Genomic DNA, 23105 nt, shown 5'->3' on the forward strand with positions numbered 1-23105 from the left:
TTTAGATGGGCTTAGAGTAGACAGGTAAGAAATGGGCTTTTTCTCATGAGAAACTATAGGAACAGAGGGAGAGATGAGAAAGTCTGGTGAGAAAGCAGTTCTGTTTAAGGGGAGATTATATACTTTAAGGTTTTACATTGCAACTGGTCAAAACTATTGACAGTGCTTTTTATCTTATATTTAACCTAAGTATCTCTTATGTTGGTGTCTCTGTCCCCTAAAATATGTAATCACACTTAGAACCATCCCCTACCCTATCTTTCTAAGACAGCAGGCCTTCACCTACCTCCATGTCATCTTCCTTTTTCCTCTTGTTTACTGACTCACTTCCTTCTTCCTCTTCTTCTTCTTCTTCTATAATTCCTTCCACTATAGATTTTGAGCCTTCTGGACTAGTAATTCCTTCACACCTAGATTTTTTTAAAAATAAAATTACTATTACATATTTCTTTTCTATCACAAATTGTTTCAGAGATACCCATATTTACGGCCTTTTCTAATCAAATGTTAATAGAACTTAATAATGCTCTTGGAAGAAGGAGAATGTGAAAATGTGAAAAAACATGACCAATATGTAACTATACTCCAATGGCTGATTTTCAGCTCTTGTACTAATATAGACCCATAGAAAAGGAACAACCATTTCCTGAGGCATGGTGACAAAAGTTTTATTGGTGTTCTTTTATACAATTATCATTATAATCATATGAAGTAGCCCTGAAGAGATAATAATTGTCCAGGATTATCTGGAAAGAATTATTTATGGGTGGATTAAGCTGGTGTGCAAATTCAGCCCCAACAAACTCCACCACATGGTATTTTTTTTGTTGTTGTACTCTGCTTACAGTAGAATAAGACTCAGATGAAATGGTAAAAGATACTACTTTTATTTTTATTTTTTGGTACAAGGGGTACTTAAAAATTGAACTACCTCCCTAGCCCTTTTTGTTTTTATTTTGAGACAGGGTCTCGCTAAGTTGCTTAAGGCCTTACTAAGTTGTTGCTAAGGCCTTGCTAAGTTGCTGAGGTGGCTTTGAACTTGTGATCCTCCTGCCTCAGCCTCCTGAGTCATTGGGATTACAGGCGTGCACCACCATGCCTGACCTACTTTTTAGTTGGCTGAAAGAAACTGGCAATTAGAACAACCATGGCCAGCTGAATAGACCATCTGATCCAACCAATTATTGCTAGGTGTTTTTCTCTTAAAAATGGTATCTGTTGTAGGGCACAGTGGTGCATGCCTGTAATTCCAGAGGTTCAGGAGGCTGAGGCAGGAGGATCACGAGTTCACAGCCAACCTCAGCAACTTCGTGAGACCCTGTCTCAAAATAAAATGTTAAAAAAAAAAAAAAAAAAGTGGAGGGGGGGGGGCTGGGGATGTGGCTCAGTTGTTATGCACCCCTGGCTGGGTTTAATCCCTGGTTACCACTCTCCTACCCCACCAAATAGTATCTCTTTATATTATGAAATTAGGTATAAAAATTATTATTATATGAGCAGCTGGTACTTAATCCCTTTAGAGATAATTTGATGGAAAAATACACTGACAAGTGCTAACAGTAAAAATCCCAAGGGCCTGGGTATAGGCCAGTATCAAGGTCTACTTTACATGATATAGAGGAAGTTATTTTTGCCCTTGAAAAATGGGAGAAAAGGAGAGAAGATAGGAAGGAAAATAAAAAGGCTAGAATAAACTGAAGGGTCAGTGGAGATTTTTAAGAATGATAACTTCTTTATATTCTCCCAAACCTTTAGTAAAGTGTATATTCATAAATATTTTGTTAAGTGAGGGTTTTCTATGAACTTCGAGTGCTGAGTTTCATATCTATAATATAGTAGTACAGATGTGATTAAAAAAATAGTGTAACAAAGAAATATGTGTTTTGAATTTCCAATGCCTGTGTGTGGATAAGAAGGTTTAGGGCAAAAAATTTCAGCATGGAACCTGGCAGTGTCATATCTTCTTTAAAGCGTCTGCATTGTATCTGTCTGATATTATTACTGAAAATGTCTTTTTAGGCATACCAATACATGCTACAGGCTTTGAAGTCAAATACATGAGTTTGAATCTTAGCTTTATTATCTACTAGTTGTGTAGTCGTGGGAAATTAATTTATCTCTCTGAACTTCTATTTCCTCACCTATAAAGCAGTATTTTTTTACAGCTTGAGGATTTGCTTAGTAAATTCCTAATGTAAAAAATTCTATGGGGTAAACAACTATGTTTCCTCAGTAAATAAATTTCAAGAAAAAAAAAAAAGAAACCTGTAGGTTAAAACATACTTAAGAGAAGTTATCAACTAACTGGTTATGTATTTACTTTATTTAATTCTAATCTTAACTTTTTAAAAAATGTCTTTATATTTATGTGGTGCTGAGGATCGAACCCAGTGCCTCACGCATGCTAGGCGAGCGCACTACCTCTAAGCCACAATCCCAGCCCCACTAATCTTAACTTAAAAAAAAATTATGAAATGCATAATAGGAACTGAAGCTAACAACAAGATAGTATATAATGTAGTAGCTCAAAAGAGAGCTCTTGAATGATCTATCACCAAAAAAATAAATGTTTAAAGTGCTAAATATGCTAATTTAGAATCAGGCATTCCAAAAAAATACAAATATTGAAATATCATGTTGTACCCCATAACTGTATAAATAAAAAGTAAAATTTAAAAAATCATTTGAAACAAATCAGAAATATGATTCAGATTAGATTTTGGTGATATTAATTTTTTTAAGGTATGATAATATCATTGAGATTAGGTTTAAAAAGCCAGTTACAGAGGAAATTGTATTTGGAATTTGCCTCAAAATATTTACGTGCGAAGGAAATAAATGGGCACACAGATGAAACAAAACTGGTCATAAGTTAGTAACTTTTTAAAAATGGGCAGTGAGTACATTGGGGTTTATGGCATTATTCCAACATGTTTGTGATTTTTTCCATAATACAAGGTTTTAAAAATAAAGACAGTTTATATAAAATACTTTGCACAGTGCCAGGCAAATAGTAACCACTCAATAATGCCATTATTATTTTCATCTAACTCTTGTACTCCTATGTATTCTGTTGGATAACATTCTTTCAATTCATCTAAAGTTTATTTTGTGGCTATGCAGCAATTCCCAGGATCCAAGTAACTCTATCAAAAAAGATCAATTGGGTTAAATAATTTTAGTTCACCCTTAGAATCTGACTTTTACTCTGGTTATGCACAGATTTTATATTATAATTTCTTCATACTGAGGTTTGGCTTATGAGGAGAATGAAACCATAGCTGTCAGTCAAAAGTGGACACTTAATGTTTAATGTGAACTCTCTGAATGCCTTACTTTTCAATACCTAGAGTTTTGCTAACGTAATTCAGTATTACATAAATAACAATAACTGGCTTTGGGATTTCTTAAAAAAAAAAAAAAAAAGTATCCATAAGGCTTGCCCAAATAAGCTCACCTATAAAATTACCTAAAATAATGAAAGCATGTCAGTATGATGAGTAAGTATAACATAAAAAAAAAGCAATCTATAACTCCCTCACCAAAATTCAGCTTCTAACCAGCCCAAAAGGAAAAAGTAAGACCTACTGTTTGACTTGGCCAACCATGGAGACACGAGCAGACTCCAGATTTCGAATTTGGCCACTCTTCACACTAGGAGACAAAAGTGAGAAAGGAGAGAGAAGGTTACTCAGTATTGATTTCATCACATTACTAGAATCAAATGAGTAATTCTGCAGATTCTGTGGGATCTAACAAAAAGTTATAGTTACCCATATTGCTCACCACTATTGAAAATCACCACTATTCTTCCTCCTCTGTCTCTCTTAACTATAAACTGGGTCGTAAAAGTCAAGTAAAGTCATTATAGTTCTACAAATATTTACCAAGGGGGTACTTGTGCCAAGTCTATGCGCAGGACAGAAGAAGCTAATCAGAACATAAAAGTTGATCAGAGCATTGTAGGCAGAAAGTATATCATGAAAAAAGATACCATGATGTGAAAGTCAGCAGGAAGATGATTTTAGAAAACCAAATACAAGGAGTAGCAAGGGACAGCAAAGTGGGAACAGGACAGAATAGGACTGGTATACCAAGGGCTAGTTCCTTGCAAACTGAGAGGTGGGACCTCTAAGAGATGATTAGGCAGAGCTCAGTCCTCATGATTGGACTAATATCCTTATGTTGGGTGGGTTTGTTAAAAAAGTGAGTTTGGCTCCCTCTTGAACTCCCTCACTATGTGGTGCCCTGTGCTATCATACAGTGAATGCAATAAGGCCCTCAAATGCAAGCTGTGATCTGGGAGTTTCTAGCCCCAAAAACTATGAGAAAAATAAACTTTCATTGTTTATAAACTGTCTAGTCTGGTATTCTTGACAACAGCATAAAACAAAGACGCAGCCATGCTATAGAGCTTAGACTATCTGAATAGATTAGTCTTTTCACTACTTGTTTACCTAAGGGCAAAGCAAAATGATTTCGTATCCCCAGGGAAACTAGAAACACTGCTTAAAGAAAAACACATCTCCAAATTTTTTAGCTGGGGCTGTAGCTCAGTGGTAGAGCACTGAGACCCTGGGTTCGATCCTCAGCACACATAAAAATAAATAAATAAATAAATATGTTGTGTCTATCTACAACTAAAATTTTTTTTTTTTTAAAAAAATCATGTAAGTTAGAGGCTGGGAGATGTATCTCAGTGGTAAAATGCTTGCCTAGCATGTGTGAGGTCCTGGGTTTGATTTCCAGTAACACACACACACACAAAATCATGCAGATTTAAAAGCCCCTTCCTAGATAATATTATTTCTTACCTAATGATAAACAAAAGCAATCAGAACTACTACCTTATCTTTCAACCACCAACTGAACCAATATACGTACCAGCATTTCTAATGATGAACTGTCTTGATGTCTATTAATATATATTTGAAATATATATATCAAATACTTCTGTTATATTTCCATTTAGATTTTTTTTTCTTCTGGTACCGGGGATTGAACTCTGGGCACTGTTATCACTTAACTATATCCTCAGCCCCCCCCCCCCTTTTTTTTTTTTTTTTTGCGACAGGGTCTCACCAAATTGCTGAGGCTGAACTCAAATTTACAATCCTTTTGCCCCATCCCAAGTTGCTGGGATTACAGGCATGTGCCACCACACCCAGCTTTGTATGAGTCAAGGTCACTACTTTCATGCTGAATTCAATGGTCATTCCCTGGTTCTCATCTTACTTGATTTCTCAGCAGCATTTGACTCAGCTGCTCTCTCCCTCCTTTTAAAAACATGTGCTCTACCCTCCTGGTTACTTTATACCTCACCAACTGTGACTTTCCAGTTTCCTTTGTTGGATCTTCTTCCTAACCTCTAAATATTGGGGGAATACCCAAGATCAACTCTTTGATCTTTTATCAACATCAAATTCCTAGGTGATTGCATTTGATTTTTCAGCTTTAAATGTTATCTTAGTGATGACAATTCCCCAATTTGTCTGTAGCTCAACCTCTTCTAACTAGTATATACAACTTCCTACTTAACATTTCCACCTAGATTTCTAATAAGCATTTCAGTTTAGCCAAAACAAATTCCCTTTCCCTATTTCTACCCAATTGACTTCTGTCTGTACTGTTCATCCAACAATCGCTATAATTCTTCCTTGAGCTCCCTCCTGGCCATCTTTTTTCTCCCAATATTCAATCCATAGGTGGATTTTGTCAGTTCAACCTTCTAAATATACATCTTACTACACTGTATCAGGGGTTCATTTGATGCTTTGACTATATCCCTTGTGGCTTTGAAACTTACATTTTTTTTTCTTTTTCCTAACCTTTTTCTCCCTGATCCTTTCCTCCCTGATATTCTTTTCCTTAATCTTTTCTCTGATCTTCTGTGATCTTTTCCCTAACTTCTCCTCCCTGATCTTTTCCTTGCTGATCTCTCCTCCTTAATCTCATTTTCTCTGATTCACGTCTATAAAAGGCTGATGATGAACAGAATCATAGCCTTTGGGATGGGAACCCCTTGTGTTTCTTCTTTGCTAGCATAGCAATAAACTATCTTTTTCCTTTTCCTCAAAACCATGTCCTCATTATTGGATTGGCATCGGGGACAAGGACTGAGCTTTCAGCAACAATCGTATTTCTTCTGTTGCCTAGTTTATTACTCTCCTACATTTCTACAATAGCCTCCTAATCAACTGCCATTATCACCCCATTTCCTGCTCTTCTTCCTATTTTATTTTTCTCAGAGCCAGAGCAGTGGAACCAAAATGCAACTCACTGTCTGATTTTTCAAAGCCCCTTCTTAGTGATCATACCCTACTGCTTCATATTAGCAAGACCAAGGAGCAAAAGCAGTAATTGTTGACCCCGTATTTCAATAATTTTTTTCTTTAATCTGGAATAGAAAATGGCCAAGAGTCATACACTTGATTCAGATATCCAGTGGGGTACAAAACAAAATATTAAATACCTCATAATATTTTATGATTCTTGGACACAGAAAATAGGTTCTAAAAATCAATGACACATAGAATCTAGAACACCTTAACATTTAACAAACAGAAATCTTACTCTATTCTGTAGCTGCACTAGAATCAAGACAGGGCCTATCACAACCCTGGATGGGTGCCCTTCTATAACTCCTATGCTTTCTTCATTGTGTTATATTTATGTATTTACTTGGTTTTGTTTTTTAAAAATATTTTTTAGATGTTGATGGACCTTTATTTTATTCATTTATTTATATGTGGTATTGAGAATTTAACCCAGTGCCTCACATATGCTAGACAAGTGCTTTGCCATTGAGCCACAACCCTAGCCCCTTGTTTTTGTTTTTAATGCAAGACACTGACTCCAATTTATCCTTAGGCCTTTGAACAGGTACATATCTTATGTACTAGAGAAAATGTCTGCTGAATAAATTTTAAAAATTTTGGAAAAGGATAAATTATAGATAAGTTTTTTCACTAGTTATTACTAAGAAAGCAGGCAGGGCACCTGAGGTACATGTCTGGCAGCAGTTGCATTCTCATTCTCATTCTCTTTGGTGTTTCTGAGAGATCTTAAATCTTGTGTTATGACACTGAACAAGGAATGGTAGAAGCAACCTCAGCAAATACAAGCATCATTCTGGCAAGTCATATTCTAGCATGAGACCCTATGTCCTAGGAAAACTCTTTAGGATACATATACTACATTGTGTCTAAGTTTCCAATTGATATCTCTGATTCAGTTAATAGACATGTTCTGTCTTCTAGGGCAAACAGCAGTATGCTATATGCTGTGTGAAAGTACAAAAGAAATAGAGAACAGCTTCTACCTTTATGATGTGGGAAAGGCACTGAGACCGGCAATAATGAAAATAACAATATATGAGCATATCTCTCAAAGGAAGACTGGAAGACTAAGAGTAAATATAGTGCTATATAATAATAAACTCAAAGGACTTTAGCAATTTTGCTGAGAGTGTTATCTCATGATATGGAGGATTAAGAGAAAACATTCTGGAGAAGAAACTATAGATAGATTTTGAAGAATTAGGTAGGAAGTTAGGATGTGGAAGATATTCTATTCCAAGGCTTATCTCCTTGAGGGAAGGATATGTTTCAGTCATCTCTGAATCTTCATCCTTTAGCATAAAATAAATATAAATATTTATATAAAAAGTGATATATATTTAATAAAAGTGATTGAAGGAATGAATTTATTACTGAACAGTCTTTTCTTAAGCAGAAGCCATAGCCAATTTTGTCAGCATTTTTTATAAGAACTATTCACATAAAACTCAAACACATTCTTGAGAATGGAACTTACACCCATCCTCTATTTCTCTATCATTTTCATTTTACCTGAAACACAGAATGTGAATCTAGAACCATGGAGTATCAGAGATAGAAGAGGACTTAGAGTAAATCTAGTCCAAGTTTTCACCTTAGAGGCAGAAGTGGCTACAAAGCAGATGATCCACAATCACTAAGACCTTAGGAAATATTACAATTTATTGGAAAAGGATAGGTTTTTAGATGACTTAGCCAATTCTGAAACATTTAAAGTTGTTTTTTGTTTTTTTAATTCTGCTCTTTAACTAATTTAATTTCTCACATACTATTATAATAAAGCTTTGGAAAATTACTTTTTTCCTTTAATCTTAGTGTTTATGCTGACAAAAAAGAAAAGCTTCAATTTAACACTTAAAATTGAGACAACATATATTTGGGAACTACCTCCATTCAATAGCATTCTCCAAAGACTGGAAGGTTTTAGGACGACCACGTAAGAAATTCTGCATGCTATTAAGTGCATCCATGGCTGTACCTGGATGTTAAACAAAAATATAAGAAATATTAACCACAGCCTTTAACTTATTCTGAGCATTTACACTTACTGAGTCAACTCTCTACATCTACCCCAGGTGCCAGCAGAATTCAATAATGCTTGGGAAAACAAAGATACAGTTTAAGAAAATCCAAAGACTAATGTGATAGCCAGCTTCCAATATAGCCCTACTGCTAATCACTCCCTTGTGTAGTGCCCCTACAATAAATAGGGTGTATAAGCAATAGTGTGACTTTTCAGTCTGGATCATAAAAGATATGGCAGCTTCTTTTTAAATGGTTAAATAAAATTATGGGATATGACATACAATTAAAATATTATTTAGCCATAAAAGGATATTAATGAAGAATTTCTAATCACATGGAAAAATGATTATACAATTTTAAAAAGAGACCAAGTGGGACATGTCTCAAGATGAATGAAACTGATAATAAATTAAAACAAGATAATAATTTATCAGAAATATCTCCTATAAGTCAACAATTCTGATTTGGTCTTACCTTCCACAACATCAATCATGCACAGACCCAGGAGGCTTGGCACCAGGTTAGCCGATGCTGTGTGCACTGCAATAGCACCGCCCATGCTATGTCCAATTAGCATAATTGGAGGAGGGAGGTCCCCGTACATGGCTTCAATCACATTGCCAACATCCCTGCAGAGATGGGGGGAAAATGCTGGTAATACTCTCTAACAATACCATTAAACTAGTTTTCTTTCCCAGATCCTTCCTTTGATCTGTAAATAGTAGTTCTGGGGGATGGCAAAGGTTTATAGGGCCATCTTACAACACACCTATGTAATCATGCCCTCTAGTATCTCTGCAGCTAGCCACATATGTAGCTCTCCTAATAAATACCAAGTTAAAGACTAAGAACCCAAATTCTAATTTTTCTTTTTTACATCACACTTTTACTGTTCCATACACTTAGCGCAATTACATAAATATAATGCCTTTGTTTTGAACCTAAGCTTAAAGCTCTGGACAAATAATTTAACTATTCTATGCCTCAGTTTTCTCAACTATAATGTAATAAAATTTGGATTTACAAGATGATTACCAGCCTTAATTTATGTTTTACTGTGTGATCTTGGATTAGTTTATTAACTTCTCCAACAGTGAATTTCAACATTTATAAAGTGAAGGTTAAGAATAACGTTTATTGCAAAGTTAATTGACTGCAAAGTAAATATAAACTACTCTGAAAGAGTACACTGCTATACAAATGTAAATTATTATGCAATTTCCTACAAAGTAGTTTAGGCAACCATCAAAGGAGATAATGAAGTTGAGAAAGTCCAAGCTTCTTTGATATCAGGCTGCTTCTATACCATACACAAAACTCTCTGGAAGACAAAATGATATGAAGGGAAGAAAAAAGAACTAATATTTATTTAGAATGGCTATGGTTTGAATGTCTCCCTCAAATTCATGTTAATAGCTAAACTGTTTAGAGGTAGGACTTTTCAAAGTGGATAGAGAATTTTGGAATACTGGGTTATCACATGAGTGGTACTGTGAAAAATCTCTCTAGCTCCCTTGCATCACCAAGTGATGCCCTCCACAAGTTATTTTGCAAGAAGGCCTTCATGAGGTGCTAGCACCATACTCTTGGACTTCCCAGCCTCTAAAACTATGAGCTAAATAAACTTCTATTCTTTATAAATTTCTCGTCTGTGGTATTCAGCAACAGAAAATGACTGAGACAGGTGCCTACTATGTGCTAAGAACTTTCTTATAATATTCTCTAATATAATTGTTTAATAGCTCTGTCTGAAAGGTCTTTATTACTATTTTATAAATGATAAAATTGAGGACATATTTACCAGCCTTGCTAAATTACTGGGGCTGGCTTTGAATTCTCATTCCTCCCATCTCAGCCTCCCGACCCACTGGGATTACAGGCATGCGCCACTGCACCCGGCTCCTCATCTGTATTTTTAATAACTTCTCTGATGATTCTGATGAGTGAGCACATTTAAGAGCCACTGTAAAAACTACATTCATTGTTCATTCACTGAGGCCCAGAGTATCTTCAGTTATTCTTTAATATCCTGCTCTCATCTATGAAACCAGACAAATAATGTAGACCTTAACATACTCAACACCGCTTGCATTCAACTATTTTTCCAATCTGTCCCACACAGATATCCAGATTCTATGCAACTCCATCAACAAAAGAAAACTTTTCAAAAGCTAACACAAACTAACCTTGAACAAATTCCAAGTGTTTTACATGATGACCATCACATTGGATATACCAAGAAAGATGGAAGTTTCTTTCACAATTATGTAGTAAATATAAACCAAAAACAGGGGAGAAGTAAAATTTTCTCAGTGTAAATTATCATCCAACAATCTCATCAGCAAAATGATAACGTGACATTATTATTTATAATCAAACAAGCAATATTCAGTTACTTACTTAGCCATTGTTTCTGCTGACAAGTCTTCAGAATTCTTGACTTTTGTTTCACCTAAAAAGAAAATATTTTAAAAGTTCCCAAGGATGAAATTATAAAAGCAACAATATTCCTTTTTAAAATATCTTAGGCTGGGGTTGTAGCTCAGTAGTAGAATGCTTGACTAGCATACATGAGGCAGGGCTCAATGCTCAGCACCACATTAAAAAAAATAAACAAACCAAATAAAGGTATTGTGTCTATAACTTAAAAATTTAAAAAAAAAATCTTGAATTTGACAATAAAATGGGGATTTTATATGATGAATTTAGCAACAATTCTTTACATTACAGACAAATCTTTATGGTTAGCCACTCTAAAGAAGATAATTACAAAAGCCTTGCTGGAAGGTAGGACTATTCCCCAAATGTCCACAAGGAATACACTGGGTTATTTTATGGCCACACTAAGTTTTTTCAAAGAAGCTTGGTAACTATGTCATTGAAATCAATTAAGAACTTCACTCACCGTGACTTCGCAGATCCAAAGCCACAATCCTACACTGAACTCTACTAATGATCGCTGCCTAGGAGAAAAACAAAAAGCAGTAAGATACAGATGGGACAGCAAATTTGCCTAGATACCAATGATAACTATATTAAATAAACTGCCATTAGAATTCAAAGAAACCAAAAAATCAGCAGTAAACTTTCTACTTTTAAGTAAAATAAATGATTTACTGCTTTTTTAGAATACATTGTGGTTGTCTCAACTTCAAATATGGCTTTTCCACCTAAATTCCTCTTTAAACCTTAACTCTTCTTTACTGAAATACAGTGTAAGCACTTTAGGCAATGACCCTCTTAGCTTTGCTATTATCTATGAGTTTCATTCATATTCCTTGGATATATCTTTTTCTTACTCTGGATAGAGAATCCCTTAGATACAGACTATGAATCAGTTTATATCTTGGCTCAGGATATTATGCAAATATGACACTTAAATCATGTATGACCCTGAAATCAGTCATGAAATCTACCAAAAATTCACCTAAGAGAGATGATAGCAGTACAAGCTTGTGCTACAGTTAAATAAAAATGTATTGAGGAAGAAATACCATGAGAGAGGTACAGTTTTAGAGATTTAAAGAAACCTAAAACAACTGGGGATCTTCTTCAAGTGAACTAGATGTTAAAAATGTCACTTAAAGTTAAAAAACGTCACTGATATTTTTAAACTTTAAGAATAAAATAGGAGGGGCTGTGTGTGGCTAAGTGGTAGAGTGCTCGCCTAGCATGCATGAGGCACTGGGTTCGATCCTCAGCACCACATAAATATAAAATAAAGATGTTGTGTCCACCTAAAATTAGAGAATATTAATAAATAAATAAATAAATAAAATAGGAGGTCTGGGGTTGCAGCTCGTGGTAAAACACTTGCCTAGCATGTGTGAGGCGCTGGGTTCGATCCTCAGCACCACATTTTTATTTATTTTTTAGTTTTTTAGGTGGATACAATATCTTTATTTTACTTTTTTGTGGTGCTGAGGATCAAACCCAGTGCCACATACATGCTAGGCAAGCACTCTACCATTGAGCCACAACCTCAGCCCCAGCACCTCATTTAAAAAAAAAAAAAAAAAAAAAAAAGAATAAAGTAGGAGAACTACCTAATTTTACTGAGGCCAAGAGAAAGGATATTATTTGTCCAGGGTAACTTTGCAAGCTAGGAGTAAAAACAGAACTAGAATAAAGGTAAGTTACCAAAATAAAAGTCAAAATATATCACAAAACAAGTCAGATTCTTAAAATTACAATTAAATATTACTTAGAAAATCACTGTTTTCTATTTTTTGTTTCTCCCAACCAATGAACACCTTTAAAGTCAAAATCAATGTACTGAAATTCTACTATATTTTGATGTTTGTTCTGAAAAACTGAGTTTTTTGTTTCTTGTTGTTGTTTTTTGGGGTTTTGTTTCAGTATTTTTGGTACTGGAGATTGAACCCAGGGGTGCTTTAGCACTGAGTTACATCCACAGCCCTTTTTATTTTTTGAGACAGGGTCTCACTAAGTTGCCAAGAATGGACTCAAACTTGCAATCCTTCTGCCTCAGTCTCCCAAGTCACTGGGATTTCAAGCATGTACCACCAGGCCTGCCTATCAGAGTTATTTAATGCATTATGGTCATAGTTAAACCTTCAATGACAAACACAAATTCATAATTTTAGACATAATGTTTAGGTGCAAAGTTAGTGTCAAATTTGCTTGATTGCTCCACATTAAGTTAGAACTAGATTTATAAAACAAATACACATTTTAAGCCAGTAACTATCACTTTCAACTTTTAGTTTGAAAGCAATGATTTACAATCATATGCGCCATCAGAAGATACTGACGAGAATATTAAAAGATTTTTCATTCACATATTTAATAAATCTTTCTAAATGACATCTATGACTTTGGCATCAACTGATTAATGGGGTTATAGTAATGAAAAAGAGGCAAGGCCCCTCATGATGTTTACATTCTAGTAGGGCAGAGGAAGACAAGAAAAAATAAATTAGCAAAGTAAATTCAGAGTAACATATACTTTATGGATAAGGAAAAAGTGTCATAGCATTTCTATGATAATTACTTCAGATCATCTCAAATAGTACAACTTTGCTACTTATAGAATGAGTGAAAAGCACCAATTTAAGAACTAGACTAATCCATTTTCTTACTAGACTTTGTGGTGTGAGCAATCGTAACAATAGCAGAAACAGCTAATACTTACTATATGGCAGTCACCAATATAAATGCTTCAAATAAATTATCAAACTTTCTTCCACACATCTTTTAATACCTAGACACAATTTTCATCATCTCTAGGTGAAGACCCAGGGCCAAAGAGCTAATAAATGATAGATTTAAGATTCAAATCTAGGCGATCTGACTCTAGATAGTCTTCAACCCTGCCTATATAGCAGAATCACCTAAGGAGTTTGAGAAAATTCTACTGCCCAGCCACTAACCCACTAGAAATTCTGATTTAGTCAAGTAGGGGAGGGGCCAAGGTTATCTATAAGATTATCTATAAATTTTAGAGCTCCCAAGTAATTCTAATTAATACAAAGAGTCAAGATTGGAGAAGCAATCTGGATAGTTATATCACGCTTCTGGGTCACTTTGATATCTTACCAAATTATCTCAGATAATTTCAAATTATCTTCCTGAGAAGTCAGACTGGGAAAATATCTGTACAATTTTTGTAGCTGACAAGTAAGGTTCTGAGGGGTATATCTAGTATTGGTGAAGATGTGGAGAAATAAGTATCCTCACAAACATGTGCTATCTTCAAACCAATTTCATAACTGAAAAGTAGTATTCTTTTATATGTCCTCTTTGTGAACTCCTTTCTTATCTGTTGCCCACTTTCCTACTGGATTGTTTTTATTTTTTACTGCTTTATAGTCCCCTCCCCCTTTTAAAAATAATGAAAATATTAATCCTTAGCTTGTTTTTTCATGTTGAATGCATTTTAAATATTTTAAATCCAGCCCACAGCTTGTGCTTTTTAACAGAAGTTGTTGTTGTTGTTGTTGTTTTGTGGTATTGGCAAAGTCAAATTAATAAATTTTTCCTTTATGGCTTTTACTTCTTTTGGCCAAGTTTAAGAAAACCTGTGCTAAGATACATGAATAATTTTGTGGTTGATTCCCAATTCAGTCCTTTAATTCATATGGATTGTTCTTTTCATTATATATTAAATTTCTTTTTATCCAGAGACTTATATCTTTACTCTTTCTCCCAAATGCCACACTAATCCAGGGCACTTTACCACCAAGCTATAATCACAGTTCATTTATTTTTTGAGACAGTGTCTTGCTAAATTGCAGAGGTTTGGAACTTGGGCTCTTTCTGCTCCTAAATCACTGGGATTATAGGCGTGCACCACAATACCTGGCCCAGTGTTGTATAAGTGTTGCCCTTTCCTTTTCAGCATTTATTATTATTGTATCCTTGATGACTTCTGACTAGAGTGAGAAGGAATCTCAGTGCATTTCCCTAATGACTAAAGATGTCGAATATTTTTTCATATAATTGTCAACCATCCATACTTCTTTTAAGAAATGTCTACTTAGTTTACTTTTCCATTTATTAAATAGAATATTGTGGGGTTTTTTTTTGGTGTTGTTTTTGGAGTTCTTTATATATTCTGGATATTAATCCTCTGTTGGAAGAGTAGCTGGCAAAGATTTTCTCCCATTCTGTAGGTTTTTTCTTCATGCTGTTTCCTTTCCTGTATAGCTTTGTAGTTTGATGCCATCCCATTTATTAATTCCTGAGCTTTAGGAATCCTACTGAGAAAGTCACTGCCTATGCCTGTGTTTTGGAGTATTTCCCTTTTATGTTTTGGAGTGCTTCCCATTACCTAAAACAGTGCTACGCAATTAGAGTTATATAGGTGTATATCAAAATTCTCAGCAACTTCGAAACTATGGCAGGAGGATACAAGTTCAAACCTAGCCTCAACAATTTGGTGAGACCTTAGGCAACTTAGCAAGACCATGTCTCAAATTAAAAACCAAATCAAACCAAACCAAACCAAAAAAGGCTGGGGATGTAGTTCAGGGGAAAGTAAAGCAGTAAAAAAGTAGCACAGTGCCCCTGGGTTCAATTTCTAATATAAGAGAGAAAAGAAAAAAAAAAAGTACAACTTCCCAGAACTTTTAAGTTATGGATTTGCTTTAAGCAAAACATACCTTCTATATTCCCTCCCTAATTTTGATATGCCTAAATTATATTAATGTGGATGTGGGAGGGAGAATGTTGTTGAAAAATAGCTTTCTCTACTATTACCCTGAACTAAAGGGTAACTAAGGTGCAATTCCCTCACTAGGTATACAAGACCCTCCTACAATTTTGCCCAGGATCTGTCTATTCACCTCTTTCCTTGTTCCCAAACTACAACAAAGCTATTTAGCCTTCCCAAAACATACTTCACTGTTAACACTCTCCACTACCATTTTGTTTATCTTTCCTAGGAATGCCTTCCCCACTAATCCAACTTCTATTTGGTCTTAAATGCAATCCAGATGTCCTCTCTCTCATAAATTTTTCCTTGTAGTCGTCTCGTGCATCACAAGTTAATCATTCCCTCCTCTGTTACTTTCATATCATGTACATAGATGCTGTTAACTCAGCTGAGTGCTTATGAGTCAAGCAAGTTACCAAGGACCCTTACATATTTATTTGTTTGGGTACCAGGGATTGCACTCAGGGGCACTAGACCACTAAGCCACATCCCTAGCCCTATGTTGTATTTAACACTTCGCTTTTGCTGAGGCTGACTTTGAACTCGTGATCCTCCTGTTTTAATCTCCTGAACCGCAGGGATTACATGTGTGCACCACTGCACCCAGCTTCACATGTTTTTAATTCTCACGACTACCCTATTAGCTAGGTGGTGTTATACTCATTTTATCTTAAGAAACCAATACTTAGATTAAGCTGCTTTGAGATTCAAAACCCAATCTGTTTGAGGAAAAAAGTTTCTCAATATATTTGCTGTATTATTTATATACATGAGCTATCTCAATTTTTCTTACCTTCTCACTATACATTTTAAGAATAGTAGCATAGTATATGTGTTTAATTCTCTGTCTATAGCATCTAGTGTGATGCTTGGTACACAGTATTTGAGGCTGGCTGACCTTATTAGAGAGTGAACTCTCATTTTTTTATATTTATTTTTTAGTTGTAGTTGGACATAATACCTTTATTTTATTTATTTATATGTGGTGCTGAGGATTGAACCCAGGGTCTCTCGTGTGCTAGGTAAGTGTTCTACCGTGAAACCACAATCCCAGCCCTGAACTCTCATTTTTTGATGAGAGTTAGTAGTAACTCATCACCAAGCTTGGAACAGGATATACACAGTAAATATTTTCCAAAAATGAATTAACTGGAAGAAGAAATAGTAATCAGCAGATACTTTATATTTAATTATTGGTTCCAATCAGTCCACACTTGGTTAGTCCTAGCACCAAAGCTGAAAACACCTGGAGGTTGGCAAAATGTAACCTGCTGAGGCTGCATGTGATGCTAACTAAGCTCCCACTACTGTTCTCTTCTCACTCAGTTCTGGATTCTCCCCAGCAATTAGGCCAGTCTGTTATATCAGTATTTGCTGATGGAAGAGGGTGATAGAAGCCATACATATTGTCCATTATATATGATAAATGTGATTACTACAGCAGCAACTACAATAACTAATCAACTGGAAATAACAAGAACATGAAAGGCTTAAATAATTAATTTTCTAGAAATCTAAGCCTATCTTTTAAAACAGCATAATTTTCCTTTGTTAACTACAACCCTTCAATAATTAACACAAAAATGATAATAAAGGTTTTCCAAGTGCTTTATGGTTTTATTTTCTATTACTAAAGCCAAAATAAAAATGCCTTCTTTTTTCCCTCTGGTGCTGGGGATCAAACCCAGGGCTTGCAAGGCAAGCACTGTCACTAAGTTACATCCCCAGCAGCAATACTTTCTCTTGATAGATGACAAGACTTCTGTGAATGTCTGGGTTTTGTTCCCCGTCAAAAGCCACAAAACATTTAGGTGGAAGAAAAGTTCTACTCAGGTCCAGGGAGTTTTTTACAGTAATGAATAAGGTGGAACTTTGAAGGATATAGTCATAATTAAATTCTATAGTGTGATGCTCATTTTTCCTATCTTAGTTATTTTGAAACAGTTCTAATCTTTAGAAGTTTTGCCTTATGTGTTATCACAATTTTGTTCCTATAGTCTCTGCCGTACATCTTTCCTATGAGGCAGAATAGGATCAGTCTTCAGAGAAACATTCATAGTAGAGTCAGGTAGAGTTTTGGTGCTGTTACTGACTATGTGATTTCTCTAAACTGCAACGTCCTCATCTGCCTAATCTCATAGGATTACAGAAAAATTAAATGAGATCATGCACCTAATTACTTAGTTTGGAAGATGAGGCTTATTTTTTTCTTATTACAGTTGAAAACAAATATTATGTTTCCCAAGTCTTTCCTCTTTTCGCTTCCTTCAACTATTCCTAAAATGAGATAGTTTCAAACATTCTAATTATCCAAATCCTCTTTTCTGAATAAGTTCCAGTTTGCTGATCTCTCATTAACTTGTAGGACCTGGAACTGAATACCACTTTTTTCCCCTCTGAAAACAGTTGCCATTAAAGGAAAAAACAATCATTAAATCATTAAAGTAATAAAAAATATACAAATGAAAACCTAGAAAATAATTGGAAAGTCACTCATGGGGCAGTGAAACAGAAGCAGAAAGGCATAGCAGGAGGACAAACATACTGAAACAGGGGAAGAGATAAACACTGTGATTGATATTTTTAATGCTAGATCATGAGATCCTTGATAGTAGAAATTGTGCCTCATTCATTCTTATCTGCCTTCTATTGCCACTGTTCGGGAAAATTATTTTTTTTTAAGTTGTGTAATTTGTATTACAGGTGCATTCAGTTTATAGAACCATCTACTTATTGTTGGGACACAGATAGTTAATTTTATTTAGACAATACGTTTTTCTGAGTTTAGAATCCTAAATGTGTAATTTCTATGATAAATGGTATAAATATTTTGATGATTCAACCACAGTGCAAAAGAGCTCTATTCATTTACGACATAACTAGTTATGTTTGAATAGCTTCTGTTTTCTAGTACCTTGCCAACCCTAAGAAATTTGTTTTAGAAACATTAAGTAGATGTATATGAAAATAACACCTCCTATGAATCATATCTGATTACTGGTGAGAATGACTGTTTCCCACGTCTGTTTGTTCTTTATGAACTGTCTCTTCATAGTCTTTGGCCTTGTCTCCTGGAGTTTGGGATTTTTCTTGACAGTATTATTACTTATTTTATCAATCACTATAAATGACTCACTGTCATTTAACATAGCCTTTAGAATAATTGCATACTTTTGTGCTTTCTTAAATACAGAAAACAAAATTCAACCTTTTCTTAATTGTTCAGGGATAGCATTAACTTATTCAAGGAATAATTATTAAGCACAAACTCCATGACAAGCCCTGTGTGCTAGATATGTAAGAATGAATAAGGCGCCATCTCTGCTTTCAAAGATCTCATGATCTAGCATTATAAATATCTATCATGGCAATATTTGGTTCAGTATACTGTCCTCCAATTATACTAGTGCCTATCTGCTTCTATTCACTGTCTTATTTTACCAGTTATTATCCGGATGAAGGTCTGGGGAAAATCCTGTCTCATGATAAGATACTTGGGTTTATTCCTGATGTTTGCTATAGATGCTGTACATCTTAACTGATTTTTGGATCCACAGATAAATTCCAAAGCTTAAGGAATTCTGACCTTTAAAGTCAAGCCAGTTGCTAGAGTACTAACTTCCACATAGCCATTTTTATTTTCAAAGGACTGTCATGTATAAATTCATTCAGTACATGATAGCCTGGAAATTCTTCTCTTACTTCTCTCTTGGAAGTTCACCCTTTATAACAGTATAGTGGTAAATGCTCTGGGATGTTTTTCTAAAACTACTTTACTTATTTACTTATTTTAGGTACTGGGGATTGAATCCCAGGGGCATTTAACCACTGAGCCACAACTCCAGCCCCTTTTTGTATTTAGAGACAGAGTCTCACTGAGTTGATACGTGGTCAGGAATATCAACAAAAAAAGACAGCTAAATTTAAGCAGTCATAAGTCTAAGCTATTAAACTGAGTGGTAGAGAATTCCCTTGGTATTACTGTGTAAGCAATTGGGATAAAATTAGTTATCTATAACAGAGTTCCACAAAGTGTGGGATACTAATAGGTGTTTTTAAAAAAGGAACTGAGTGGTCAAATGTATTTGAAGACACCATTAAAATTAAGCATACTTGAGCTAGGCAATTGACAAATGCCTGCAATTCCAACAACTCAGGCTGCTAGCAGGAAGAGTTCAAAGTCAGCCTTAGCACTTAGCAAGGCCCTAAGCAACTCAGTGAGACTCTGTCTCTAAATACAAAAAAGGGCTGGAGTTTTGGCTCAGTGGTTAAATGCCCCTGGGATTTAATCCTCAGTACCTAAAATAAGTAAATAAGTAGATTTAGAAAGACATCCCAGAGCATTTACCACTATACTATTATATAGGGTGAACTTCCACGAGAGAAGTAAGAGAAGAATTTCCAGGCTATCATTTATCCAAAATGCTTAGAACCAAAAGTATTTCAGATTTTGGACGCTTTCAGATTTCAGAATTTTCACATAGACTTTACTGGTTTTACACCGTCATCCTAAAATCCAGAATCCAAAATTTTTAGAATGCTGACACAATACTCAAAAGTTTTGGATTTTAGAGCATTTCAGATTCTTGGATTAGCGATGTTCAACCTACATATGTAACATTTCTCAAACTCATTTAATCACAAAAATCTCTACTTCATTAACCTCTAATTGAATTAGTAGTCTTCAGAATATATTTTGATAAAAGAACTTGAGATATCCTCTACCATGATAATACACATTAACATCAGTAGCTAAGCATCAATCACCTCCTATGTGCAGGCACTTCCTATATTATTTCATTTTCCTATTAAGGAATTAAAAATATTTACTATCAATACATGTCAATAAACAGATTAGAATATTTGCATAAAATTTTTATGATTTACAAAAAGCTCATATTCATCATTTTACATAATCTTTAAAGAATCCTTGAAATATACAAAGACTACACTTAGAGAATAGGGTAGTTGGGGATTTTTCTTGACCGTATTATTCTTTATTTTACCAATCACATATAAATGACTTAAGAGGCTTGCTCAAATGCATAAGTACAACTTAAGCTCCCCCAAGGTCATACTACTAGTACTGGTAAAAATCAGAGAATAGAAATTATATCTCACCCTTATTTCATTGTTTTTCCCTTAGTGTCAAAAGTAATAGCTGTTTTCATAGAAAATCTGTTCAAGCCTTATCTAGACCTCTCCTCTCTAAGGACCCTGGAGGCTCAAATGGGCAACGTTAGCTTTGTTTTGCTCCAGAGTCCTAGGGAGTTGCTCTAAAGCTCAAGGAAAATAGTGAAGCTACCTACGGTCTACATATGAAATTCTCATTAAACCCACTCACATGTTACTTTTTGCAAAATTTCTTAAGAGGTTGAGTCTGGAGTCACTATCCTTAGCAAGTTATAATGCAGTGGTATGAATATGACATGCCACTTAAGATGGTACCTCTTTCCTCTATGCAGTCACCCATCTCTTTCATTCCATGCCTCTAATGTGTTAACTGCCCAGTGACAGTGTATTAGCTTAGAACAAAGCCAGTCAAGTTATAGCATATAAGCCATATCTGGTAGCTCTGACCTAGATTCAGGACAATAGAGTGCATTTACTACTATAGCTGTTACATGTTGCTGTTACTTATTCATGCACAAAATATCCCTTTACCATACAAATATGTAGTAAGCATAAATAAGCCATGATCTTTGCCTCTAAAAATCTGAGGTGTGCTACTTAAAATATATACTGGATTTCAAAGACAGTATGAAAAAGTAAAATATGTTATCATTTGAATATGATTTCAGTGTCTCCCAGGTATTAAAATTTAATCCCCATTGTGAGATTCTAAGGGGTGAAAACTTCTGGAAAATGATTAGGATTAGATAAAAATCATGATGTGGAGCCTCCATGATTGAATCCTGGTGGCTTTATAGAGGAAGAGACCAGACACACACATACGTACACGTGTACTTCCTGACTCATAGCATGTGATGCCCCATGCCACCACAGGACTCTGCCAGTTAGAAGGCCATCAACAGATATGATCCTTCTATCTTGCATCTCTAGAACTCAGCCAAAATAAACTTTCCAAATAACTTACCCAGTCTGTGGTATTGTGCTCTTGGCAACAAAAACCAAATTAATATACATGCCAACAATAATTTTTACATTGATTACCTGTTGAAATGATAAATAATAAATGATAAATAAATATAATAATGAATGAGTTAAAATTATTTAAATTAATTTCACCTGTTTGTTTTGACTTATTTAATGAGTCTATCAGAAAAATTTAAAATTATGCATTTAGCTTACATTATAGAGTCATGTGAGAGCCTGGAACTTATTGGGCAAAATCATATAGTTTTTCCTACAGAAAGATAAGGAAATAGCAAACAAGACAAGAGCCAAATCATTTATTAACTGTTAAATAAATGTTTATGTGTCAAAAACAATTATAGGCATTTGAAAAACAAAAAAGTAATAAAACATTATCCCTGTTCTCAAGGAATTTATGGTTTAATAAAAAAGCTGTGAAGGTGCTTTTGTACTTAATTCCAATAATGCCTCCTGAACAAAATGATATGTTCAGGGCTTTCCTCAATTCCATGGCCATCTGGCTCCAGTTATCTATTGCTACATTCCTACTTGCTCCCGGTTTCAGCTTCCCTAGTGGTAGAGGAAGTATGTATATTTGTTTGATGCACACAAGAAAAAACTTCATTTAGATACAGGTGTTATAGTATCTTCCTTAGAAGTACCTCTCCTTGCACATGGGCTTCGCCACTCCAGAGTTAGGAAAAATTACAATTGACAGCACTCACACAGGCACATATCCTCTACTCCTGACCGAAGTACTATCAGTCAAACATTTTTTCAATTCCTAGGAGCTCATAAGTACCATAAAAAAATATAGCATCACTTAAAAAAAAAGAAAAAAATATTCCAAATATTTATGAGATATCTATATGTGCGAAGTACCATGCAGATTCTATGAAAGAAACAAACTGAAACACATTATCTAAAGCATTGAAATACAATATGTCTACTTATTTATTACTTCAATTACTGAGATACAGACCCCACTTTTGATAAGGCACAAATTCCATTCCCCTTATCCAAATGAGCATATATATATATATATAAACAAACGGTTTAAAAAAATAAAATTATAATAAAAAATTATAAAATTTTATAAACTGTTTGAAGGCACTAAGGGTCATCTAAAACCTCTGGTTTAAAGAACAGATGATCTTGAACCTACTATGATAAAATATTTGGAATCCACTCCATCTCTAAGAACATTCTCATATCAAGCAATATGAATAAGCACAGAAAAAAGAATTAGCTAGTTAAATTTATCTAGATGTAAACAATGATTGTACCAACATCAACTTCCACTATCAATAACTTACTTACCGTGAACACAGCCCAGGAAAGGGCAGAATGGCCTCCTCCGTGCAGAAGGAGCAGGACTGGACCCTCTGAACCACTCTTGTAAACTCGAAAAGTGTATGAATAGTTAAAGATAAAATGTTTCAGTTTTTACTCACTGAAGTTTTTGATTA

The 23105-nt window shown here is 34.8% G+C and overlaps 1 protein-coding gene across 1 annotated transcript in view; it reads right to left on the reverse strand.

Moving 5' to 3' along the window:
• PPME1 (protein phosphatase methylesterase 1) overlaps positions 1–23105 on the reverse strand; it is a 61208-nt gene that overhangs the window by 10895 nt on the left and 27208 nt on the right. Inside the window, exons 3-9 of the mRNA XM_081282622.1 lie at positions 22957–23048; positions 11269–11326; positions 10764–10815; positions 8838–8992; positions 8226–8316; positions 3589–3654; positions 287–410 (exon numbers count right to left, since the gene is read on the reverse strand). Of these exons, the coding sequence (XP_081138748.1) occupies positions 287–410; positions 3589–3654; positions 8226–8316; positions 8838–8992; positions 10764–10815; positions 11269–11326; positions 22957–23048 (638 nt within the window). The remainder of the gene's footprint in view (positions 1–286; positions 411–3588; positions 3655–8225; positions 8317–8837; positions 8993–10763; positions 10816–11268; positions 11327–22956; positions 23049–23105) is intronic.

This window comes from Spermophilus citellus, assembly GCF_964194105.1.
Source record: "Spermophilus citellus genome assembly, chromosome: 2".
NCBI classification, from domain to species: Eukaryota; Metazoa; Chordata; class Mammalia; order Rodentia; family Sciuridae; genus Spermophilus; species Spermophilus citellus.